Source organism: Porites lutea, chromosome 1 (assembly GCF_958299795.1).
Source record: "Porites lutea chromosome 1, jaPorLute2.1, whole genome shotgun sequence".
NCBI lineage: Eukaryota > Metazoa > Cnidaria > Anthozoa > Scleractinia > Poritidae > Porites > Porites lutea.
This window is the reverse complement of record NC_133201.1, coordinates 57,140,152-57,166,976: the sequence shown is the minus strand read 5'-3', so window position 1 is coordinate 57,166,976 and position 26,825 is coordinate 57,140,152. Positions and strand designations below refer to the sequence as shown.

General features: G+C 39.7%; 2 protein-coding genes across 2 annotated transcripts in view; one reads left to right on the top strand and one right to left on the bottom strand.

Annotated features, from left to right (window-relative positions):
* The window catches only part of LOC140932618 (uncharacterized), a 28,858-nt gene extending 5,577 nt beyond the window's left edge, over positions 1-23,281 (top strand). Inside the window, exons 6-20 of the mRNA XM_073382133.1 lie at positions 1,273-1,430; positions 2,627-3,002; positions 4,155-4,229; positions 4,488-4,705; positions 4,874-5,228; positions 5,494-5,574; positions 7,804-8,349; positions 11,693-12,439; positions 13,513-13,881; positions 16,882-17,520; positions 17,688-18,239; positions 18,618-18,653; positions 19,478-19,870; positions 20,611-20,743; positions 23,158-23,281. Coding sequence (XP_073238234.1) covers positions 1,273-1,430; positions 2,627-3,002; positions 4,155-4,229; positions 4,488-4,705; positions 4,874-5,228; positions 5,494-5,574; positions 7,804-8,349; positions 11,693-12,439; positions 13,513-13,881; positions 16,882-17,520; positions 17,688-18,239; positions 18,618-18,653; positions 19,478-19,870; positions 20,611-20,743; positions 23,158-23,281 — 4,802 coding nt within the window. The remainder of the gene's footprint in view (positions 1-1,272; positions 1,431-2,626; positions 3,003-4,154; positions 4,230-4,487; positions 4,706-4,873; positions 5,229-5,493; positions 5,575-7,803; positions 8,350-11,692; positions 12,440-13,512; positions 13,882-16,881; positions 17,521-17,687; positions 18,240-18,617; positions 18,654-19,477; positions 19,871-20,610; positions 20,744-23,157) is intronic.
* Positions 23,282-24,131: 850 nt separating this feature from the next.
* LOC140940325 (uncharacterized) lies at positions 24,132-26,315 on the bottom strand. Its single transcript, XM_073389266.1, has 3 exons — positions 26,123-26,315; positions 25,604-25,827; positions 24,132-24,254 (listed from the first exon to the last, which is right to left on the bottom strand). Exons 1-3 carry the CDS (start codon positions 26,212-26,214, stop codon positions 24,250-24,252), a joined length of 321 nt encoding a protein of 106 aa, XP_073245367.1. The 5' UTR covers positions 26,215-26,315; the 3' UTR covers positions 24,132-24,249.
* Positions 26,316-26,825: the final 510 nt, after the last annotated feature.

Sequence of the window (26,825 nt, the reverse complement as noted above, 5' to 3'; positions counted from 1 at the left end):
AGTAGTAGTAGTACTAGTAGTAGTAGTAGTAGTAGTAGTAGTAGTAGTAGTAGTAGTAGTAGTAGTAGTAGTAGTAGTAGTAGTAGTAGTAGTAGTAGTAGTAGTAGTAGTAGTAGTAGTAGTAGTAGTAGTAGTAGTAGTAGTAGTAGTAGTAGTAGTAGTAGTAGTAGTAGTAGTAGTAGTAGTAGTAGTAGTAGTAGTAGTAGTAGTAGTAGTAGTAGTAGTAGTAGTAGTAGTAGTAGTAGTAGTAGTAGTAGTAGTAGTAGTAGTAGTAGTAGTAGTAGTAGTAGTAGTAGTAGTAGTAGTAGTAGTAGTAGTAGTAGTAGTAGTAGTAGTAGTAGTAGTAGTAGTAGTAGTAGTAGTAGTAGTAGTAGTAGTAGTAGTAGTAGTAGTAGTAGTAGTAGTAGTAGTAGTAGTAGTAGTAGTAGTAGTAGTAGTAGTAGTAGTAGTAGTAGTAGTAGTAGTAGTAGTAGTAGTAGTAGTAGTAGTAGTAGTAGTAGTAGTAGTAGTAGTAGTAGTAGTAGTAGTAGTAGTAGTAGTAGTAGTAGTAGTAGTAGTAGTAGTAGTAGTAGTAGTAGTAGTAGTAGTAGTAGTAGTAGTAGTAGTAGTAGTAGTAGTAGTAGTAGTAGTAGTAGTAGTAGTAGTAGTAGTAGTAGTAGTAGTAGTAGTAGTAGTAGTAGTAGTAGTAGTAGTAGTAGTAGTAGTAGTAGTAGTAGTAGTAGTAGTAGTAGTAGTAGTAGTAGTAGTAGTAGTAGTAGTAGTAGTAGTAGTAGTAGTAGTAGTAGTAGTAGTAGTAGTAGTAGTAGTAGTAGTAGTAGTAGTAGTAGTAGTAGTAGTAGTAGTAGTAGTAGTAGTAGTAGTAGTAGTAGTAGTAGTAGTAGTAGTAGTAGTAGTAGTAGTAGTAGTAGTAGTAGTAGTAGTAGTAGTAGTAGTAGTAGTAGTAGTAGTAGTAGTAGTAGTAGTAGTAGTAGTAGTAGTAGTAGTAGTAGTAGTAGTAGTAGTAGTAGTAGTAGTAGTAGTAGTAGTAGTAGTAGTAGTAGTAGTAGTAGTAGTAGTAGTAGTAGTAGTAGTAGTAGTAGTAGTAGTAGTAGTAGTAGTAGTAGTAGTAGTAGTAGTAGTAGTAGTAGTAGTAGTAGTAGTAGTAGTAGTAGTAGTAGTAGTAGTAGTAGTAGTAGTAGTAGTAGTAGTAGTAGTAGTAGTAGTAGTAGTAGTAGTATCATTATTATTATTAATTTGTCCGTTGTATTCAGAGCCGCGGTGGTTTTTTTGAAGGTGGTTGCGATTTGGCTTTCATGGTTGATGTGTCATCAAGCATAGGTGGAGAGGCAAACTTCAAACTTATCATGGAATTCGTCAAGACTATTTTCCATTCCTTTACAATGAGCAGCAGTTTTCGATATGGATTAGTTGTTTTTGGTAGCAGTGTCAAGGTACGCCAGTGTGAAATTCACGTTTGCCGTCTCCTTAAACTTCCTGGGAAGCTCTTTTGCCAAACTTTAAAGTCCTATCATGTTATCATTTGTTTACCGTTGGAGGTACAATAAAAACCAGCTCGCAAAAAAAAAAGAAAAGGTTTTAACAAACCTGCTGGCAGAAATTTGCCACTTTAATACCCAAAAATATAAGAACCTGTTTAACGAAGCAAAATCAAAAAGGTCCTAATATGTGGGTTACAAATATATTATAATTTAATTAAGGAGTTTTACTTTGAGGTTGCAAATTTATATTGCAACAAAATAATGTACCAAACTGTAATTACAAATTAATATAAAAGTTACCGTAATTTCCACAACAACAAAAACAGTTTTATATGAATAGATAAAAAAAACATTTTAAATGTCTTCATGGACCTTGCATAAAGAAGGTTTGAAATGTACAGCCTGTGAGTAAATACTTAATTCTAAAGACAAACCCAAGTTTCTTGTTTTTTTTTTTTTGGATCTCGTCATAAACTGATAATCTTGTCAAAAAAAGTAATCTCCTCAATAGAAGTTAAGAAACTAATTAATTTAGCCTAAATCGCCCATAACTACCCCAAAATACTGGAATCTTTTTTGTCAGACTTCAAAAAATGTATACACCCGAGTATAATGTTTTATGTTTTTGTTGCTTTATTTCTGCAAATGGAAACAGTAATGCCCGGTTCAGACGCCGACCTTTTCATGAGCCGAACCTAATTCGAATTAAGGCCGACCCAAATTATTTAGACCGGCTGATTTGATTCAGACGTCGATCTTATTTGCAGCTGAACTAAGTTCAAAAGGCCAAAAATGCTCATTTCGGTCAAAGTACTTGCAAAATACGTTATAATAATTTATGCATTAGGTTCGGTACATGAAAAGTTTGGCCTCTGAATCAAAGCCATTCCAAAGTAACTCCAAAGGCGAAATTCCTGGGCGGACTAGGCGAAAAGAGCGGCTGAGCCGTTCCTAATTGATTCAGACGCCGAACTTTTTATGTACTTAATTCAATGTATTCGGCTCATGAAAAGTTCGGCGTACACCTAAACCAGGCCTTAGAGTCGTTTTGAAAAATGCTCAAGCATTTCTTTTAAAAAAACGTTTTAAATGAATTTTGGCAAAACCGTTTTATTGTGGCTCACGCAAAAAACTCCTGATCCTGTCAGATTGTATTTGGATTTACACAATACACTGCAGTCTCTGAAGTTGATTCGGCAATTGCGAGTGTGACGCTGATTGGTGGTGGATGCGCCGCAAATGCTGCCCTCACCCAGTGCCAGTCTTCACTGTTTACTGGTGCTGCTAGTGGACGAGCACGCCTATTGATTGTACTCATAGCGGGGAAGTCTTCTGACAATCCTGCAGGCGGGGGATCAGCTCTTAAGGAAGTCGGCGTTAAGACGATTGTTGTTGGAATAGGAAGTTCCGTTGATCAGGTGCAACTTTCATCTATGGCCTACTCGTCGTCTTACACTTTATCCTGTGCTTCGTTTAGTGCCTTAGCTGGTATGAGTGGACAGTTAACATCACTGATATCGCAAGGTACTTGACTGCATGAATATTTTCCTTTTTCATGATGAAGGCTTATAGCTGGTATGCTAAAAAGTAACAGAAGACAAAGATTTTACTTTAATAACGCAAAATCCGGCTGTCCAAAGGCTGCACAGTTTTATCCACCGGGTAAAACCCTATCCAGCGTATAAGTATTATTATTATTCATTCAAATTCAATTCAATTCAATTCTGATTGGCTAAAAGCACACGCATTATTCACGATAACCAGTTACTGATGACCAAATTTGAAAAAATTTTGAGTTTAACGAGGAAATGACGTCAAAAATACAGCCTTCTACAGGTTAATGCACCATTAACCGAGAAGTCCTGGGGACGAGGTTGAGTTGTTTTCGTTGTGAAAACTAAATTGGCGGACACTTCACTCGTTTCAAGAGTAAGAACTACAGCTGGAACTAGACGAAATAATGGCCAAAAACATAGCAAAAACAGCGAGAAGACAACTCGGAGGGCGACATCTGCTATTTGCCGAATATTTGCGGAGCTGGACAAACCCAAACATGCACTATCGAAGATAAACTTAACATTGATGCAGGTAAGCATGTTTTAGCTATGTTTTTTAACCTAGGAATTATTTTGAATGAATAATAAAGCGATTAATGAATTCGGCTTTCGTAGGGTATGAAGAATTAAGCACATCTCGGAGGGGACGGCCTTAATTCTTCACATCCTACTCAACCACATTCATTAATTGCTAAGTAACAACTGATTGCGCTATCAAACGAAAAATATTTACTTATTATCCACCTTTGAACAACTAGCTATGGCCAGTTTAAAATCAACATTCCCTCACGTCCACGCGCGTCTCAAAGAAATAGTATCTTCAGAGTTATTTCACTCCCTAGGACACTAGGAGGTAATAAATGCGATGTTAGCAGTTATTTGTGAGCTACAATCGTGACATAGTATTTTGATCATCTCATTAGTCATTTTTCTTCCCAACAAAAAGAGGCTACCTCAAAAGTCCAATTTTGAATACAAAATTTTGGTGCAACAGTGTTGAGCATAGCGATTTTTTATTAGAGAATACCGTAGAGTTCTGTCTCACAAAGGTGTGGATTTGTACTAATGTATTTGAATTTCTCTTGATGTCCAATCCGTAAGTTATTTATTCTTGTTTTAGCTGGTGGAGTTAGTGTCAGCGGCAGTGGTGGAGCAGCGGGGGCAGCAGGCGGAACAGCAGGAGGAGCAGGAGGAGGTTTGCTAATTATGGCGTTTCCTATTTCTGTATTAAGTTTAAGATATTGATATAACGTTTCAAGCATTTTTTTTTTTTTTGCAAAGCGTTGTGACAATGGTCATGTTTAATACATTACATTAGAAAAGGCGGGTTTATAACCTTTGCCTTGTAAATTGGAAAAATCACAGTAGAACGGGCAATATTTACTACCATAAAGGTTCTAAAATTACTTGATACTTCTAATAATAGCCCACAGTTCTCCTTGTTATATTTTAGGTTCATGTGATCTGGCCTTCATGCTTGACGCGTCAGGTAGTATCCAAGGCGAAGCAAACTTCAAATTGTGTATCGATTTTATCAAGGTTGTATTTCATGCGTTTGGTATGGGTGGTGGAATTCGCTTTGCTCTGGTTATATTTGGAAGTTCAGCTCAAGTCGTTTTTGACTTTAGCAAATATTCCTCAATCTCGGACGTTGATGCTGCTTTGGGTCAGGTTAGTAATTTTACTGCGTATATATTCGTTAGCGTAATTAAACATTCATTTTATTTTTTTTTTTTCTGACTGGAGGTGACGTTGGGAGGGGCAAATCTTCCTTCGATTATCAAAATCTTAAATAAACATAAAAAAAGTGCCTTGTCTATTGATTATTCTTTTAATCAGGTGAAACTCGTTGGTGGTTCCTGCGCGGCCGGTGCGGCTCTGTCCTCTTGTCAATCATCACTTTTTGCCGGCGCTGGAGGTGGTGGAGCCAGTGCCAGTTCTTCGAGTGCAGGGGCAAGTGTAAGTGCGCGCCTTCTTGTGGTAATGATGGCCGGGAAGTCAACGGACTCTATTACGAGTTCCGCCTCTGCAATCAAAGAAAGTGGTGTTAAAATACTATGCCTTGGGTTGGGAGGGAGCTATGATAAGGAGCAGATGACCACCATGGCTTCTTCAGCTGAATACTTCCTTTCTGTTTCTACGTTCTCGGCGTTGTCTGGCATTTCTCAGCAGTTTATCGGCCTCATAAGTCAAGGTAAACCTGTTATGTTTTCAATGTGGTCTTATTATGGGCTGTCACTTGTACGCTATGATAAAACCTTCTTTGAACTACACACCATGCTAACAAATTTAGGAAGAACACCGAAAGGGACAGTTCTTGAGGGAAGTTAAACTGGTTACATGGATCTAGTAACTAACTTTCTAAAATCATGAAATCATTGAATGACACGTGAAAGAATTAAGTTGTGTTAATTGACCTCCGAAAACTGAACAAGACATAAAAATATTCTTTTTGTTAGCTGGAGGAATATCAGCCACCGGAGGTAGCAGCGGAGCCGCTGGAGGAGCGGGAGCAACTGGGGCTGCTGGAGGAGCCGCAGGTACTTTATTTTGCATACTGTCTAATGTTGAAAATCACTTTTGTCTAGGGGCTGTCTCGCAAGAGTCTTGACAACTTTTATTACCAGCCGATTATATGCGATGAGGAGTTTATTTTATGAAGAAAAGTATTATTCGTACATCCAAAATTTAAGAATATGGCGATGAGGATGAGGATAGAAAGATACTTCTAGATCCTCAGTGCCCGTATGCTTTTATATCTTTGAAATGCTTGATGCATCTCTATATTTTGTCTCTCACCAAAGGTTACATAGATTGCAGTGTCCATTGCACTCCTAACTTTAACATGCAATAAAATTCCCGCCCATTTATTTATAATTTCGAGATGAACGTGATTTTTTGTTGTTGTTGTTAAAAAACAAAGTCATCGCAGTTTTATAACATATGGATATACACTTTAGTTTAAAATCGCTATACGGTGTCGTCCACCTCAAACTAATGATTTTAGCAACAAGCCAGTGACGCACGATTCACATTTTTTTAAAATGTTGCCGCTGTTGAGTTCCACAGCTTTCAACGTACAGTGGAATTCCGCTGTACGGACACCCCCCTAATTCCGACACCCCAGTAAAACGGACAGTTTTCTTTGTTCTAACGGAATCCCACATATTTTCTCTAAAATTAACTGCTCATACAGACACCCGTATTTAAGGACATCACAGAAACTTTTCTGTGTCTCGAGTGATAATTGTAAACATTTTCCCTGTTCACCCTTTTTACCGGTGCAGTCTTTGTTGTCCTTGGTCCTGTCCGTCTTCTCCTTTCTCTGCTTTGGTCTATATATCAATAAAACATGTGTCTCTGACGTTGTTTCCGAGACCCCGCTTAGTACGGGCATCAGGATGATACGGACAACGCGGCATGTCTCATTGCTGTTTGTTTTAAGCGGGTTTTGCCTTACCATGTAATAGAGATTCTAATCTCTTCCAACCCAGCCTTCAAAATAATTACAGAATGTTGAGTCAGCTTATCTCAACCTCCAACAAAGCATGATACTCTTGTTTTTCAAACAAGAATTGCAGCATCAATTTTATTGACAAAAATGCGTTGAACCGTGCGTTACTGGGTTGAGGGAATACTTCAGCTTCTAGAAACGTGGGTTGTCAGAAATTTTCATCGATCCATGTTTAACGGTATACTTATCCCCTTAACTAAATGCAATAGTTACAGCAGCTTTCATTTCATGGAGAAAAAACAGATAAATAAATAGCTGTATTTTTTAGTATTCGCCACATTATCACGCCACAATGACAGCAAGTTCCCGCAAATTAGTGCTGTTTCCACAATCGCACTCGTCAGTCAAACATTTTGGTAAAAATTGTTTGCCACCTTCACGCCTCATCTCTTCCCGCTGAATCAGTTCTTAATTTGAATATTTATCAAACAATAGCTGTATAACTTGCGCTCACTTTCCGAAAAATAAGTCTCTCCATGCGCATCTACGTCTTTTGGCTTGAATAGTACTAGCAAGCATGCATTTCTAATCATTTAGGTACCGTAATCTTTTCCAATCATTATTCATAGGCCGGAGATGACAGGGATTAGCTAGGTCCGCCAGCGTCTATGAGAGTCAGTAATAATTAGCCTGATTCCCTGAACAAGAGAAATATGTAGTACATATTGCAGGTACAATATACAGGTAAAGAGGTTGAGGTGTTGCGATAATCCTAGGAGGTGTACGTACAGTGGCAAAACTGTACAATTTTAACCAATTTGGTAAATTTAATACGATCTGAATAAACTATTGTAGACGGTATTGTGTGGCGGGTACACATATTCCTTTATTATAAGAATACAATGCATGCACGTGATGTGGTATACATCCGTTAAAAAAAAAAAAAATTAAGTTTGATTGTGAATCCATCGCTTGTGTTTGTTAATAGAACCAATTCAATTTCTGTAATTGAACAATGTGAAAACTTGAACGACCTGTTCTTTGTTGAAAGTGAGACGATAACATGAAATGAACCAGACGCTTTTACTGTCGTTATTTTTGTTGTTGCTGTTGTTGTACTGTAAGTTCTATGGATCGTGCAGGAAGAAAGGAATTGCTATTATAGTATTCAACATGCCTGCTCGTAGTGACCAACGGGTTCATAACACATCATGAGGAATTTGATGCATGCAGGGTATGAGAGATTGGATAGAATCACCAAAGCATAGTAATAAGAATGTAAAAGAAAGTGAAACTGTTTCGCGCTTTTTCAAAGGTGCTGTTGATCTGGCTTTCATGCTCGATGCTTCCAGCAGTATAGGTGGGGAAGCCAATTTCAAGCTATGCCTCCAGTTTATTAAATCAGTTTATTCCAGCTGCACTATCTCACCAACGGCGTACCGAATAGGCCTGGTACTATTTGGTGCTTCAGCATCCGTGTCGTTTGACTTCAGCAAGTACAGCTCAGCGAGTGAAATTGATTCCGCCATTACAAGTTTGACATTGATGGGAGGAGCATGCGTAGCAGGACAAGGCCTACGCACTTGCCAGTCACAGATTTTTGCCCAATCACGCCAAGAAGCGTCCAAAATTCTTTTGGTGTTGATGGCTGGGAAATCAACAGACGACGTATCGAACGTAGCTGGGTCATTAAAATCGTCTGGAGTCAAGATATTCTGTCTTGGAATGGGAAGTGCCTTTGACAGGACCCAACTTTTAGCAATGGCTTCATCTGAATCTTATATCCAGATACAAGCTGACTATAACCAGCTCACATCGTTGTCGAGCGTGTTTTTATCACTTTTTGGCCAGGTTTCTAGTGGTAAGTAAATTATTTAAGGGCAATAAGCAACACTGATTTAAGCACAAGATAGGCAACTTCTTTCAATCTCAGATGAGCGGTATAAAAGTGATACTAATGGAAGGGTTGATGGTGACTAAAATACCTCGATGTTAGGCATATTAAAAAGATGAGTTGGTAGTCCAGGGTGTGAAAGGTAAACAAGGCTGCGGAGCCATTCAGCTGTCATATTGTAAACAGTAAATTATTTACTGCTTAGTTTATGTATCGTCATGGTTTCAACCTCGCTTTACTTAACTCTTTAACCAGTGAACTTGGGTAAGGCAGGATGTAGCACAAAGCGTGATATTAGCAAATCAGAGCATTGAATGAATTGAAGCATTAATTTTAAAGCAGAGAACAAAAGATATCAAAACCCTTAAGGATTTTTATACATCTGTAAGAAGACAACTAACACCAAAACTTCGAGATTAAATCAGCACCGACATCATTCCCATGTACAGTAACTCACTGCCGACAAAACTGATCCACCTTAACTTCAACAGCATCACTTTTGGTGTGCAGTACCTGGACATATATATCCTATATAACCTTAATTTTAACCCAGACTCTGCTCTTTTTTTGATGACTGAAACAAAGCAGAACTATACAGGATGCGATTCGAAGAAGCGGGTGGGACCCAAACGACCAATGTTCCATAAGAAAGGATAACACAAATCGCACTATCCTTGGACCCAAAGATAGGTCATGTGGCCGAACACTATAGTAGAATACGCTCTAATCGAGCTAAACCGTAACGTCTCTAGTGAAAAAATATCGTTCATTAACAAAGAATACAACATTGAAGAAGGGTTTATAGCAATGAAAAAAGAAATGAATCTATTGTTCTAATGAGAAGCCTTTGTATCTGCGTGTTTTTTTTTTCAAATAAAAATGGAATTCAAACTTTTGCTTATCAACGGCGATGATGCTGTCGATCGGCGAAAGCTTGGATTCCATTTTTTTTTTTAACAAAACAGCAGTTTATGGCTTCATTAAAACAACATTTTCATTCCAATCATGCTGCTGAAGGACAACATGAACAGGTTGTTAAAGGAAATAAGCCACACAGATCTTAAGGAAGAATCCTTCCTATCTGATCTCGATAGCATATGGAAATCACGCCTAAAAATCTAAAAAAAAATTCAGGTATAGAACAGACTTCAAATTAGTCCAGGATCGGCGTAACCGTCATTTAGTTTACCATACTGGAGAGCTCTGTATGTAATATAACGAAATGCACTTCGAAAGAGCAGTATTTGAAATTAATAAATACCTGCTAGGATCTTCCCGAAAAAATATGACGTATTAAGCCAATACAGAACCTTTCCCTTGGAGAGTATAATATGAATTAATTTTAGGTGTGAGTTTACCTTCCATCACGTCTTCATCATCTCACCCACGCTGCAAAAATCAACACTTTGGCCAGACCAAGAAAAAACAGGACCACTCAGTGCTGTAGTTCACGTCACAAGCTTGAGGCAAGAGCTTCATCAGCTGGAATCGTTTGTCATCTTATTAATCTCACTTCATTCACGAATGGGTGCAGATCATTGTCACCGCCAAAAATTGGTTGCATCTTTACAGGCAAAAGAAAACTGTCTTCCGTTGGTAAGAATACACCTGAACAAGTAAAAGCTACAAATTTAACATCATCGGTCCATTTACAATTTGTCATTGCAGTCAAGTCCATAACTCCGAAAGAGGAGACCACAATTTTAGAATTCATGGGATTATTTCATTCTTCTTCGCACTGGACCTACAGTTTATCGACCAGAATGGCCTACATCCGCGTGTTCGGGTGGGGCCAGTCGCCGGAAGCTCTTAGAGTAATAGTTTCCGATTAAATAGTGGAATACCTGGGTAATCATTTGGAACAGGGAACAATAGGAAATTATAACGAGTATCCTCATCCGGTTAATTAGGTGTCTATGCCGGGGGCTAAGCAATTTGCAGTCTGTTTGAGTCTTTAACGGCTGGATCAGAAAGCACCGGTAGTCCACCTGCAGGATCTGCATCCACGTCCTCGGTTAAGTGCAGCTGGAGGCACTTTGAGTGGCCGTTTGGGTAAGTCTTCAACAGGTGGGATTCCTGTTCCATCAGATTGAACAAGAAACCCTACCAATTCAAACTTGTGAAAGAGTTGCAACTGGTAGTTTAAGTGGGGTAAGAAGCACTGGCTTTCCATTATGATTATCTCCATCCGCTTCGTCAGGTGGTGCTGTCGGAGTTTATTCGAGTGGAATCATCGACAGGTGTAAATTGTCTACCTAATCAGGTAGAGTAGGGAACACTGGAAATCAATCAGGAGGTTCCACGTCTGGTTCTTTAGATGCTGCTTCTTAAGACCCTGCAACTGACAGTTTGGATGAACCTTCAAAAGCAGAAGCAGGAAACACTATCACTCCATCTAGAGGTTCCACACCCTCTTTATCAGTTGGTGCTTGCGGAGGCCCCGTAAATGGCAAATTGCGTTGGTCGTTGAGTGGCGTATTAGGAAGCATTGAAATTTCATCAGGAGAACCTCGTTTGATCGGCTTTTGTGATGTTGTTGCAAGAGTCTCTTCATTAGATGGGTCAGGAGGCATAACGTCAACAGTTTCAGAAGAATCATCTTGAGGAACAACTTCCGATGATGTCGCTGGATATTTTACAGGAGGGATTTTAGGATAACCGATATGAGTAGAGAGTGTAAGTGGATAAGGTGGGAGTGCCAGAAAAAAGGAGGATTCAGAGTGGTGGTTTAGGTAGATAAATCTTCAACAGGACGTATTTCAAGTAATTCAACATGAATCGTTCGTTCACCGGTTAGTAAAGTGCGGGTACTGAGAACGCATTTGCCTGTTTCGTTCACCAAGGAATGAATTTCATGGCATATCACACACTTCTTGGGATAAGTAAACAGAGAAGCCACAGAGACTAAGTAGCAGTTTGTGTTGACCATTTCTTGTGCTTAGAGCAATTACGCGAGTCAGAAGAAAATTAAGATTAAATTGAGTAGTCACGGATTTTTTAATGTGCTCCCCAAAACTGTATCTGCTTTAAGTGGGATGAACGATATGTATATTGTTGAAAGTATTTACTTCATCACACGCTCATGCCCATGCTTGCAGCACAAGACCTTTTATGCAAGAGGTGAAATTAACCTAAAGGAAAGATGCTCTGATTACCACCAACTCATTTACAATTTTATCACCAACTCCATCCAATCCATATCCCTTCGTTCAAAGAACATTTAGGAATGAAATTAATCGAACACGATAAAAGGAACTGTGCCTCTTTTAACATTTTAAGGAGTGTGACATATTTTCGTGCATTCGTACAGGATCAGTGAACGGATCTGCAGGTGGAGCTGCTGAAGCCTCCACTAGTGGTGTTGCAGGAGGATCTTCGACAGGACAAATATCTGGATCATCGGGTTCTGCAGGAAGCACAGCAGGGGGTGGTGCGTCTGCTGGTACAGGTGGGGTGGTTGGAGGGTCTACAGGTGGTGGTGGCGCGTCAGGTGAAACAGGAGGAGTAAGTGGCTCAACAGGTGGCGTTACTGGGTCATCAGGAGGAACAGGTAGTACAGCAGGCTCTATGGGTAGCTCTACTAGTGGGGGCACTGGAGGTTCATCAGGATCTACTGCTGGCGGAGGGAATTCGGGAGGTAGTGGTGTGTCTGGGGGTACAGGTGGGACGGTTGGTGGGTCAACGGGGGCTGGTGGATCGTCAGTTGAAACAGGAGGTATAAGTGGCTCAACAGGTGGTGTAAGTGGGTCATCGGGAGGGAGTAGTGGTATTTCAGGTGGCACAGGTAGTACAACAGGCTCTGTGGGTGGCCCTGGTGGGGCTATTGGGGGTTCTTCAGGATCTACTACTGGCGGAGGGAATTTGGGAGGCGGAGCGGGGGCTACGGGCATAAGCGGTATTGGAGGATCAAATCAAGGAGGAGCGGCTAGTGGGGGCACTGGAGGTTCATCAGGATCTACTACTGGCGGAGGGAATTTGGGAGGCGGAGGGGGAGCTACGGGAATAGGCGGTATTGAAGGAACAAATCAAGGGGGAGCATCGATTGGGGGCACTGTAGGTGAGTTTACCTTGAGTGGAAACAGAGAAAAAGAGATGATTATCTTCACTTGAATGGTAGTAGATATACAATGGATACATAGTGAAATTCCTCTGTGTGTCTTGATGATGTATTGGGTCGTGCGTGTTTTAATGATGTATGGATACTAGAAAGAAAATAGCATATCAGTAAAGTCAAATAAAATGCTCACAGAAAGAGCAGATGTGGTCTACAATGCCTTCCTATAAATGTGAATGAACTTTTTCGTCTGCGTCGGGAAAGCTTAGAAATGAAAGGAAATTTTTAGAGGCCGTGCGTAGACCATTGCTCTGTCACTTAAGTCTTGATTGAATTTGCAGATAAAAATCCAAATTTGCAAATTCTAAAATAAATGAAGAGTTTTCTTCTTGATCCATGGAATTCCCTGTTATCCTAAGGATTCATTATGTTGCCCAGGATTTCTGAGATTCATTTCGCTTTGAATATTTTAATAGATTCTGGTTCAACACAAAAGCTGTTTCATAGTATAGATCAATGTTCGATTAATATGAGTAAAGGAAGGCAGTGGTGTTTACACTCTTACCTCAGTTTTAAAATCCCTGAGTATTAATAACTAAGGGCTGAGCAGACACACGCTCAAATGTGTTCAAGTTGAGTGAAAAAAAACGTAATTTTCTTTTGAAAGATAAAACATAAATAGTCAACGAGTCTAGAGGATAACCAGGGCGTTAGAAAAGTAAGAGAGATAAAAACTATGGAGTCAGGTAGGAGTGTACTACGGATTATTTCTTTATTGGCCGCAGCAATTGCAATTATTTCATTGATAAAAATAATACCCTTCCAAACTCTTGTCATTGCCGGGTTTTATGTGATGTATTCCATCAAGTACAGGACGTTTCCTACCCACATTGTTAACGGGTGGATTCAGGGTCCCTGAACGATTCCCACTTCCGCTGATTGCGTGACCTTTTCCCCTACATGTTTGAGATAGCCAGCCGGTTAACCTCCCGCTTGTTGTCGTTTTGGCCTAGTCTATATTTTAGCAAAGATGCATGAGCTCCATGTTATTTCTGATTAATTCCAATATTTTGCAGGAGGAACCGGAGGCATCGGAGGAGGCGGCAGCTCTGGGGGAGCAGGAGGCATTGGAGGAGCTACTGGCGTCGGTGGAATTGGTGGCACTGGGGGAGCTGGTGGTATCGCGGGAACTGGGGCCATCGGAGGAGCGGGCGGAATTGGAGGATCCGGGAGCATCGGAGGAACTGGGGGAACTGGAGGAACTGGCAGCATCGGAGGAGCTACTGGCATCGGAGGAACAGGTGGCATTGGAGGAGCCGGCGGCATCGGAGGCGTTGGCAGCATCGGAGGTGCCAGTGGAAGTGGTGGAATAGGAGGAGGCCTGGCAGGTGGAAATGGTGCCAATGGTGCAGTTGGGGTTGGTGGGTCCACTGGAGGAACAGGAGGTCAGCTGCTTTATTCCAAAATTTTAGCAATTACGACATTTTGTAACGTAATATTCAAACAGGAAAAAAGAAAACCAAAACTTGCTTTTAATCCAGCGGGGGGAATAGGCGAACAAATATTTATTTGTTGGTTATCCCTAACCGTATTGCTAAAATGGCATAAATACAGTCTTCAAGACCGGGCCGGTCTAAAAGATGGTAAGATCATGTGGGCTTTGATTAAGACATTGTCTCAGTTCCGTGATTACGTCATGTTACAGTGAAGTTGTCCTTTTGGTGTTACATTCGAGACCCTTTCTTGCTTTTTTTTAGGAGATTTGAAATAACCCCAGCTGCTTAGTTCTGAAGAAGCAGCATTTGCTAGTGCAAAGGCCGGGGAAATTATATAATCCTATAGACATTTTTCTAAAAAGAAAATAAATATAATGAAATAAAAGCACAGACGATAAAAGTAAATGATGAATTCTTTAACTTGCTGTTGCAATGTTCTTTCCAACTGGTTGAGGCTTATAAAGCTAACAAACACGAACAAAGTGGAAGACGAGTTAGTTCCCATCGTGACACTCGTTCTCCTTTATAAAATGTGTTTCAATTTTTGTTATCATCGCATTTTCCATGTATTATACTTTTGAGAGATTTCTGTAAACCACTTTTGCATAAGGCTAAGAGGCAAAATCTAACAAAAGTCAGTTTTTTTAGATATGTAAGACATGAAATATGTTATATAACATCTATTCACAAATAAAGTAGGGTATCATTTTTTCAATGCGAATGTTACAATTCAATTTTAACTCGCAGGAGTAACTGGACTGGGTCTGGAATGCACGATAAGGCCTCTGTACTTACCACATTTATGTTTATGCCAGCCGTCAGCTTCTAGTTGCAGAGTACAAAACGTTGGTCAAGGTAACTGCCGCATCCTTCATAAACAATTATTACTGACACTGAAACAATAGACCAACATATACATACTCGTACTAGGACAAGCGACGGCTGACATTTGCAATTATCGATATTATCCACATGGGATCCGCTTTTTTTTTTAAATGTCGACGTAGTCACTGAGTGTTTAAATTCAGAATTTTTTTTTCTGGTGCATAAAACTAAACGACGAAGAACAATTGAATTTAGGGCCCAAATCAGCTACGTGGAAACTTTGTTTTTTGTAAATATATTGTTTCCGGACTCGAAGGCCTGGAAAACAATGATGAAAGGCAAATGAGTCAAGGATTATATTGTCAAATCATGTACAAAATATGACTTATACTCTACGCATATGCATTCCTTAATGATACGCGAACTGGGAATACGCAGATGTTGAGAAAATGCACGCCAGTAAAAATATAATAGGGTATGTAGTATGGTTATAAAACATTTCATGTAAACTATATAATATAAACCGAAATTTTTCTAATACACAGAGATTTTAGTGATTAAAGTAGTTAGCATGAAGGTCCCTACGATGACGGGAAATGCATGGAAGTGACATTTATGAGGATCCATTCATGGGGCCTAAAAGCAAAAACTCTCTCTAGATGAGGCGCCTACCACAGGAAAGGGAGTTTTTCTGAGATCTCCACCTGACAGAAGGCAGATGAAGGACATCGCAGAGTTGAACACGCATGTGGGTGTACATTCTCCTGATCCTCCACCAATTCACACATCAGTGACAATCCCTGTCCTAGTCCTGTCACCTGGACTGCCAACTTCTTCTCCATCTACTTAAGCTGTAGTAGTTCCAAGCCACCCCTTTTGAAGATGCCAGGGAATGTTATTTTCAATCCCTGCTTAGGATAGGGTTGTAGATGAAGTTCACCATACAAATGGCAATGATGGTCCCTTTTGGTTGCCGTCCAGAAAATATCATCCAATTCAATATGCTTCCAGGCCAACACACAAAGAAGGCACATATGCATCAAGAAATGCCATTTGGGAATATGATTGGGATCATCTGAAACTTCTATGGCTTGTAATAATAAATTGCTAAGGTATAATTCAAATAAGAGCGGAATTCGGTACAAACTCTTGGTGAGTTGCATGCGCATGAGCATGGAACTAATCGGAAGGATCCAAAAAAACGGTTGCAAAATACCCAAAGTAACGCTCACATGAAGTATGACAGCATTATAGCCAGACGCCACTTAACAAAATGACGATTTAATGATTAACTTCACCTAACGGTGACGGCCGTTGACAAGAAAACAATTAAAACTCCTCTACATGTCATTGTCTGTTCTACGTGAGATAGTAAAACGCTTTGGAATAATATATTAAACTGTATCTAATTTACACGACGACGTTTCGATTGAAACGCTTCAATTTTCAAGCTTCAGTCTCCATTTTCACTTGCTCATGAAAGTAATTTCAGCGTGAGATGAAAGCTATCGTAAACACTTATTGTGGCCAGGCATAATCTGTTTTATTAATTCTTAAACGCTTCATAGAAAAAAATCTAAATCTAGTTTTTCTTTGTGTGATGATTAAAGGATTCAGATCCTTTTAAACAATAACAAAAACATTTTGTTTGTAAAGATTGTTCGTTGACATAATTTAGTATGCTGAATCGCCATAACACCGCATGCAGTAGAGAGCCTAGTAATGTTGTCTAATATAAAACGGCACATTTAAAGGGCCATTATTTAAAGCAAGAACACTCTCCTTAAGATATTGATGATGAAATAAATGTAGTAGCTTATTCATACCAGCGTTCCTTCGTTACTATGATTTTGGAGCATCCCGGGTTTAAGAAATCTGCCTTTTGACGCCTTTTCACTGAAATGACTGCAAATTTAGGCTGGTTTTCAAAAAATCGGCTACATATAAATTCGAAATATTGTATCAGCATCCCAGGAAACGTCTCGAACATAAACAACACGTTCTAAATCAGTCCCAAAATCAAAATCCTGTTAGAAAACCAGTATACGAGAAAAACGAAAAACCAGAAAACGAGTATACCCTTCTTTGTTCTAAGGTTATTTTCCTTTCTTTTTTTCTTATCAGGAACTGCCGGAGGCAGTATGGTCGGAGTTGGAGGAATTGTCGGAGGAGGTGGAACTTCCGGAATAGGGGGTAGCATGGGAGGAGCGGGTGGTGGCATGGTAGGAGGAGGGAGCATAGGCGGTGGTGGAGGCATGACTGGGGGAGGTGGAAGTATGATAGGGGGTGGAGGAAATGTAGGAGGTGTTGGGGGCATGACAGGAGGCGGCGGTAATGTAGGAGGGGGTGGAGGTATGATAGGGGTTGGAGGAAATGCAGGGGGTGGCGGAGGTATGATAGGAGGTGGAGGAAATGTAGGTGGTGGCGGAGGTATGGTAGGAATAGGTGGTAATGTAGGAGGTGGTGGAGGTATGATTGGGGTCGGAGGAAATGTTGGTGGGGGTGGGGGTATGATAGGGGTTGGGGGAAATGCAGGGGGAGGTGGGGGTATGATAGGAGTTGGCGGAAATGCGGGAGGAGGCGGGGGTATGATAGGAGTTGGCGGAAATGCAGGAGGTGGTGGGGGTATGATAGGAGGCGGCGGTAATACAGGTGGTGGCGGAAGTATGGCGGGCGGTGGTGGAAATGTAGTGGGTGGAGGTGGTGCAGGCATGATAGGTGGTGGTGGTGGTGGTGGAATGGTTGGGGGTGGCGGAAGCATGGGTGGAGGTATAGGGATTGGAATGGGTGGCGTTGGAGTAGGCGGGGGATTTGGTGGTGCAGGAATGTTGGGAGGAGCTAGAGGAATGGAAGGTAATTTTACCAATATGAATTAACTTCGTTTGCTTATGAGCTTATTACTTACTTATTATTCTCCTTTTTTTTTCTAGTAATTTTGGACTTGGGATTTATGATCGATGGATCCTCCGCCGTTCTCAATGAACAGAACTTTCGGCAAATTCTCAATTTTGTTAGCGCCGTGTCTCATTCTTTCTCCATCGGTCATCATATGACACGAGTGGGAGTTGTTGTGTTTTCTCTAGAAGCTTTTGTGATTTTCAACTTCCACACTTACTTCGATATACAAAACATAGATCAAGCGTTGAACTCTGTGCAGTACCCAGGAACAGACGGCCCAGGCACGTACATCGGACGGGGTTTACACGTGGCACATCATTATCTTTTCAGTAGCTCAGGGAGGGCTCATGTTCCGAGAGCGTTAGTGGTGGTTGCAGCAGGAAGGTCTATCGATGACGTCATCACGCCCTCAATGGACATTAGGTCGCATAGTGTAGAAATGTTCTGTGTTGGTGTTGGGAACCTTTACAGTAAGCTGCAGCTCCATGCTATGGCAAGTTTTCCACACAGTGAACATATTTTTAGAGGAGACTACGCGCTGATAGGCAGTACCGCTCAACAAGTTGTGACCAAGATTTTAAAAGGTAAGCCCGTAAATCTACTATGGTAATCTCGAAGATGGTAGACATACTGATATTGCTAATCAGCCAATTAAGATATTAATTAAGAAATAAAAATTAAAATGCTGCGATTTGAAGAGGGATAATGATGAACGAATGGGAACCACATTACTTGAAGGGAACCTCTTGGAGCAATAGCGAACAAACAACAAGCGTAACCGACATATGGCGTCGTCCTTGGGAAAACTCTTGGTTTGAGTTGCGTAGCACTTCCAATTCATCTCCCTTAAACACCTCCCTACCCCTCTTCATTGGATTGTTTGCTTTTGTGGAAGACCGTTAAAAAATCATACACATATAGTATTATAAAGATCTAGCTTTTTGTTCTTGATTTGATCGCAGGTATATCCGTTCATTTTTGTCGTCCTTGCTATGACGGTAAGTTAAGCTTTGTGTTTTAAATATTTTAGACATATATCAGTTCATTATTGGCCATTGAAGTGAAACAGTAGGTTATCATTCGCAATAATGACCTACTTCTCTGTTGATTGAAAATAATAACCTGTTCAAAACAATGCAATGGTGCGTTAAATTCAAATAAAACACAAAATGATCCTCACTTACTTGATTCATTGAGTATTCAATATAGAACTATTGTGGAAAGTGAGCGCGTACGGTATTTACGCACGTTGTTGACGTATCAGAAATCGAACAAGTGAGCGCAGGGAACGAGTAAAATTTCTGATTCAAGAACAACGAAGGCACACCTGTTACGAGGGATGAGCTCATGAGCTCAGCCGTAACAGGTGGTAAGGGTTATGGCCTCTAATGGCAGTCCGGAAAAGTGCGTAAATACCGTACAAGACACTTTTGTGACTCCAATCAATGAACGCAGGCTCCGATCAACGAATGTTCTCGCTTAATGACTTCGAACAACTAGCGAGACAACTCGCTCCAGGCAACCAGAAAAAAACGGCAAATTGGGCGCGAAACTCGCGCAGCCACTGTGGCTTTTGACTGGACTTATCATTTTTCTCACATATGAAAAAAAAAGAAAAACGTTCTGATTGGACCATCTTTTTACACGTGTGAAGAAAACCGTTCACTCCTAACTGGTAGAGCTCATTTGCATAAGGAAATGTTTAGTTAAGGCAAAGCTTTTCAGCTTTGCCTGATTTATTAGCCGAAAAAAGTAAATTTCTATGCTTATATCCAAAATAACGATAATTGATTAAACAAGCCTTGTTTGTCATTTTTCAAAGGTCATCATGAATTATGCGATTACTGCCCCAGTGAATTTCGAAATGAGGAGGAGGGAGACGCTGATGACGTCGATGACGGTTTTAAACGCCATCACCGCCATCATCAAGATCACCAGCTTGCCCATATAAAACAGTCCACCGGTGATAGTCCACCCGACTCGAAAAAAATAACAAAAACCAGTGGGGAATACGACTTCGAACAATCAAAATCTCTTAAGATGGCAAACAGCCACCATTCTCATCATACACATAATAATAAATACAAGGAGACAGAAGACGCTTATGAACCCATCCAATCTACGTCAAACCTTTTAACTGGGGATTTGGACATTGACAGTGACCCAGCAAATTATGGAGAATATAAATATGACAAGATGACTGTCGAAGAAAATGGTTAGTGCAGTACTAAGCTCTTAATCCTTCACCTGTGCTGGGTGACCAGTGTCTAATGTCTCCAAATCCTGTAACTTCTCTTTAACGCTTTTTCGTTCCCCTGAATGAAGATTAAAGCCTGGTCCGGTTGCTGAGGCCGATCAGCGCTAATCCAGGTTTAAAATTTTGTTCCACGTTTTGTATTTACCTTCCTATGCATTGCTTAGAGTAACATTTTGTGTTATCATTTCTTTTCTCTTTTTTTTTTTCAAAGTATCAAAACAAGAAAACCTTGTTTAAAATTTGGCTTAATTGTGGATAAAACTAATAACCATCTTCTGAGGAACCAGACCCAGAGTTTTTTGGACCACGAAAACATGTCCCTTACTAGAGGTTTCCTTTCAAAAGAGGGAAAAGATACAAAAATTGTATAATTTTTTTCTTCGGGACCAAATTTTGCGAAGACTTGCTCTTGGCCTTATGGTGCGTGGGAGAATTTAACTGTTTGGAGACTGCCGAGTCAGCAGCGAAAAAAACCTATGCCCCCTTTAGACCGGTGATCTGTTAAGTAGCATGATTAATTACTAGAGAGGGGATTTGAAACACTTTAGGGAATTATGACTTGACATTTTGGATTTTTCGTTTTCTTTTCTTGTATTTTTTTTCAATCATTTCGATCTTTCTTTCCCATTAGCTTATGAAAATAACTTATTGATAATATCTGCATTATTACTAATGTATAAATTGTTCTTCCTTTGTAGACTGCAAGGATTATTCAGATGACTGCAGTGAATACGCTTCCCGTGGTTTCTGCAGTGACTATGCTCCAACGGCAAGCATAGGAACCATAAGTATGATGTGCAAGCGAGCCTGTGGAATGTGCACTGAAGTAACGTGAGTGACCACTAATTTCTCGGCTCTGAACATGTGACAACTGATTACAACACCAGCCATACTAAAGAGACAAGAACGATCTGGGCTATGACGCTAAAAATAGATCTCCATAATAAGCGTGGGGAGAATTTTTGTCTATCAAGGACACCATCAAATTATCTAATGACGCTGAGCAAAACGTGACAGAGTAGGTTCATAATGGCACAAATTAAAACGTAACTAGCCAGGACTACATCATGGAAACAACTGAGTACATGGAATTCCTTTACTGCTTCACCAAAGCAAGATGGATAAACAACGTACCACAGACAATACTCCCTCGTACCTTTGAAGTAAACTTTACAGGTTCCTCAGACGGGGATAGAAGACGCTCCCTTATTCATCCTTATTCATTTTGTCTCCTCGTTTATCGGGGGCGAAATTTTTGACATTGAAAACGGGACAGAGCTCCGTAAACGACTGTACTCCACAAGTTCATTTGACGTACTGAGGGACAAACAAGTGCGAAAAAGAAAATCAACATCTAAATCCAAATCTGGATTTAGATTTTAAAAATCTAAATCCGGATTTCCCAATCGAACGCGAAATCCGTCCTCAGGGTGGATTTCAATTAAGAAATCCCAATCCGGATTTTTTGGATTTCCCTTTTGTCGTTCGATTGGGAAATCCGAAAAAGGATTTGGAAACTGTTCTCGTGAACAGCGGTCTTCTTTTTACTAATTATGCGTGCACATGCAAGGCCGCTGTTCCTAAGGACAGTTTTTCAAATCCTTTTTCGGATTTCCCAATCGAACGGTAAAAAGGAAAATCCAAAAACAAATATTGCAGCGTTGAAATCCGTTTTCGGATTTCGCGTTAGGTTGCAAATCCGAAATCCGGCTTTTAAAATCTAAATACAGATTTCCCAATCGAACGCACCCCTAGAAATTTTTAGCCGTCCTCAAGCAACAGAAATTCTAGGGAATATTGGCTTCTTCAAACAAATATTTTACAGAAAACAGTCATTGGATGCCCCTGTTAACATCAATCACAACAGCCAAAGAAACGTGACTGTCTGTACTATTTCAGAAAGAGAACTAAAATTTTCATAATTTATTATTTAATTAGTAATCTGTTGTCTATAGCCATATTTTTACCCTGTTTCTAATATAGGTGGTTTGGTTTACCTTTGACAAGATAGTGAACAAACACCTCGAGCGTTGTTATAATTTCATCTAACCAAAAAGATGGTCATCTGAGTAGCATAGGGTGTACCGAATTCACCTCATTTCGCGGAGGAATCGTAAAATACTTTTAGTGACCTCAAGATACGCCTTTTCAGCCTACGGGTACGGATAGGGGAACATGTTTGCCACGTACGTAGTTGTATAAGAGGTAACCATGATTTTCCAGATATGGTAATAGCGTTACCGTTCTACTCGGTAGCCTAGCCGTTTCTCCGGGGTAAGAGGCAATCTACCGGCCCGTATTTACGGCTATGCGTAAGGGTAATTTACCCGTACCCGAACACAGAAACGGTTTATCTTCAAGGTTTCTCACACGCAGGGTTCTTACTTCGCAAATGATCAAGTCATAAGCCTTGCCGTCACTTTGTTTTCTTAGAGAACATTGCTCCATTATGTGCCTTATCTTGCCTTGATTTGGGATTGTTTTGCTTGGCTTAAGCCTGTCTTTTTCTATGTAGCCTGTTGCGAAATAGAAAAGGAGGAGAAAAAGTAGAGAAAACGTTGGAAATGTGGAGTTTGTGTTTGTGGTCAACCAATCAAAACAAGACATTCATCGACCAAAAAATAACTTAAAAACCTTTCAAACTGATTAAAATTTCTAAAAATAGCACATGATCTTATCGTAATAAGATTTCTTTATTTATGAGATAAAGACTAGGTAAAGGCTAGACGTCATCAGCGTTACTGTATTTCTCAGCAAAGTAATTAGATTCCTCCTCAGAAAAGGATAATTCGGTGCGCCCTAGATCACTATAATGCGACAATAATGGTATTGCATTGCGTCCTGTCATCACAAAGGTCAGCGTTCGATTCCAGGTCATGCCTGAATTTTTTCAGGTCAATGTCTGTTGCAACCGCCTAGGTTGTTTATTCAACTGCGAGGATCATTTCCACTTTCATATAATGGTATTATCGCACTATTATCAAAGGTGCTTGGTGTGGAAAAAATAATCATATTTTGAGTGAAAAGGGAATATAACAAAAAAAGAATTCAGGCAACTAAAAATTCATTTGACTTTAAAAAAATTTGGCTTCGGTGGCAACATCAAGAATCATCAGGTACCAAACAACAAACACAACACAAGAATCATCAGGTACCAAACAACACACACAACACCACAACCACAACATCTTTCAAGTTTTAAAGTGATTTTTTACTTAACCGTAGATTTTTGTTTGATTTCATAGGTCAAAAGAAAACCACGATACTTATGAAGTGGATGAAAAAGACGCCATATACAAGAAAGGGCGCATTAGAAGTTCACACCGCAATAAACATAAGCATTTAGCGCACCGTTTGAATAAGCTGTAACTACAAAATCAAAGGACTAAACGAACACTGCGTTAATTTGTGAATGAAAATATGATTGCAGAATTACAGATATAACCTCTGAATAGTCTCTGAGTTACATGTATTCCTTAAGTAGTCTGTGTAATAACTGGTAATTTTTTATCAACTTTTCTCGGATTTGTCATGTTTTTAACAGGTTGAATTCTGGTGCAATGGCTGGCAATTCCAGTTAGCAGTAATTCTAGGTTTCCGTTAAGTTTGCCAAATACTCAGAAAAGGTTTTGTATAATAAATACCCTGACACCTTAAACCAAGGGTGTGTGCTTGCATTTCGATGATATATCTACGGAAAAAAAATATAAATATAACTTGATGTCTCTAGCTTCTGTCTGTTTCTTCGCGTTTCTATGAATGTATACTTTTGTTAGCCCTGTACTTTTCAAAAGGAAGATGCCATCTTTTTAATTTGGTTTACTGCTCACGAAGTCATGTCATTGAAATACCGTTCAATATATTACGACTGTGGTTGTTTGAAAATAATTCTGTGATTTGTTGGCAATAAAACGGAACTACCGGGAATAAGTGTTTCGAATGGAAGGCATCCATTTAGTTACACCTCATAACCATCCCTTTTACCGGTTGTGAAGTTCACAGCTAATTAAAAGTATTTAAGAACACGCTAATAAACAACTTCAAAAAGCGGTTTGTAATTACCAACCCTAATTCAAAATTATCACATCGAAATAATCTGTTTTTACAATGTTTGTTTTATGAGTTCGTTTATAGCCATCCTATGAAAGAAAATTGAAATGATGAATGCATTGAGGCACCCAGTATTCCGACATTATTATTTAATTCTGTAAATTAAGCTTCCCGCCAAAAAACATAGAATTCGAAGCAAGCTGTTGCAGTGAATTTTAAATTTCTAGCTCCCCTCTTTACTCCAAGCATTCAGTTTTCTTTGCGTCCTGGTTCCTGGTTAAGGAGACCTAATCTAAAGAAAGAAGCAAAACAGAGCGTCAAAGAATTTTAAAAAATTTTAATTAACATTATTTTCCTGTTCAATCTATGTTTTGTATTTGGGGCCGTAAAGTTGTTTATTAAGGCGTAATTTGACTATCTTGGTAAAGGTTTAAAAGGAATAATTTCCTGGTACATTTTCGGATTAACTCGTCTCGTCTGTTATCTATATCACGGTTAGTTCTTTCTTCATAACTTTTAGCTCCTAAGGTATAAAGAGTGGGAGATAATTTATGCGTCTGCTTTTTACATTAAATTTGGGAAAAACACCTCAATAACTACGCAGCAAATGTCAAGTCATTGGCAAACACATTTACCCTATTTACATCTAGAAACTTTACGAGTACATAGTTCATTGTCCGACAACTTTAATTAAAAACTTGATCAATAAACAACCAGCAAGCCATCTGGGTAACCGAGATAATGTTTTTTAATATACACATGCGCTGAGTCCAATTAAGTCCTGTGGAAAGAGGTCTGGGCCACTTCACCGTGTAGGACACAGTCCCCATTAAAGTAACAATAGGCAGATAAAAAAAGTAACACAGTAACACTAATCCCGGGCCAAAAATGTGGTTCCATGATCAATATATGACAATTTTGAGCTACAAAACTAAGCAAAAGTGCAAGTTATAATCTGGCAGTGATTTTTTTCAGAAAATAGATAAAAATAATGCTCTTAATGACGAATTATGCCAAAAATTAAGCTAGCAAAGGCTATCAAAGCCGAGTCTTAATAGGGTTAATATGTGTTATTGACCAAAGCGTGAAGTCAAGATCAGGAATGGATATTGGCCAAGCTTCGATTTTTTATAGGTTTCATGCTTTTAAACATGCATCAGATTAGGATTTATTATATGGCCAATGAACTTATGCATAGGCCTATCTTGCCAACTCAGAGAGCCAATAGAACTCCGGAATTGCCCCATCTTTCCCGCTCCCGAGGCCATACTTCCCTGGATAACCCTAGCCTGAGTCTGACAAGCATCCAATCCAGGGGGTAGCAATACTCCGCAGCCTTCACATTGCTGGGATGTTAGTCTCAAGGGTTTGTGTGTTTTACAGTACCTTCATCTCCAAGGTATAGCCTTTGAACCTTGCCCAATTTAGAAATCAAGTCTCTACAATATTCCATTTGAAACTTTATTATTGCTACTGTGCCTTCCCAAGCGCCCTCTTGCGCGCATTTCCTGTATTTTCATTTCTACAAGTGCACTTTGACTATTCGTTGTTTGCTGGCTAATATTTTGTTCCGGTTATCTGGACTAAAAAGGAACTTTTTTTTAAAACATAAAGTAAAACCAAGAGTTCTTAAAGGCTTACCTTCAAGTAACAGGTATACAAAGTTGGCATTACCCTTTCCAATGCATTCCCTATCATCGTTTAAATCACACATGGTGTAATTGTTACCAATACACAGTTTTGAATCTCCATGTCGTGAGTATTGATCACATGCATCTGATCCTGACCAGCATTCTCCGTAATTTTGGAGACCAAACATGGTGTAACTATGATTCAAGGCTGCCTGGGCACAGCGACAAGCAAGGCTAAGTTATGTCATAAAAGAACAATATATTTATCAGCTTAAAAGAGAGAGATATTCAAAATCTGAAAAGAAGAATTGGTTATCTTGCCAAAAAGCTTAATTTTTATGTTTTTTGGACACTTTTAAATCGTTATGAACAGGCGTGGTGACCAAAGTACTTGATGTACTGTTATGGTATTGACGATATCTCAAGTTTTTTAACCTCGCTATTATACGTTAACCAGAGGATAGAAAAATCGGTATTCCACTTATTACTATAAACTGATGTCTGGTACCAATGACAAGATGTTACAAACCTCTGGAGGTAGTCGTTCCAGTTGTGCCAATCAACTGGCATTCCGTACTTGGCTGATCTAGGGTCCCTGTCATTAATAAGAAGTTCAGACATGGCCCTTATCCATCGTCTGTCCTGATAACATCCTAGCTTGTAGTACGATTGCTCACATGTGCTTTGCTGACCAGTTGCTGATTCTAAAGAAGGCAATTGTGTGAGCGTCTAGGCAAGATGTAATAGCAGGGACCGCTTGGTTTCTTACTCAACAAAGTCGACTAAAGAATGATTTTTAGAGTAAAAAGGGGTTCTTCTTTTATCGTTGAATTTATCATCAGCAATTTTTTTGTGATATTTCCTTAGGAACCCACGTGAGACGAGCGAAATACAGGGCCAGCTCCGTTGTACGAAGGATGTTATTAAATGGGGAACGGGGAGCGGGGGACTCCAGACCAGCACGGGGAACAGGAAAATGAAAAATGGAAATAAAACCTAACTTAGACCCCAGCCCTATTAGTAACCTCATTCCAATTCTTTATTTTGTGCCCATTTTTCAATTCCCTCGTCCTCGACATTAAATAAATACTATTCGATTCTATTCTATTCATTTCCCCGCGCAAGCGCTCCCCTTGCTCGTTCTCAGCTCCAGTTCCCATTTTTAAAACTTCTTTGTTCCAAGACATATATTTTTTTTACCTTTGCTCTTTTATTTTCATTTTCTTTTCTTT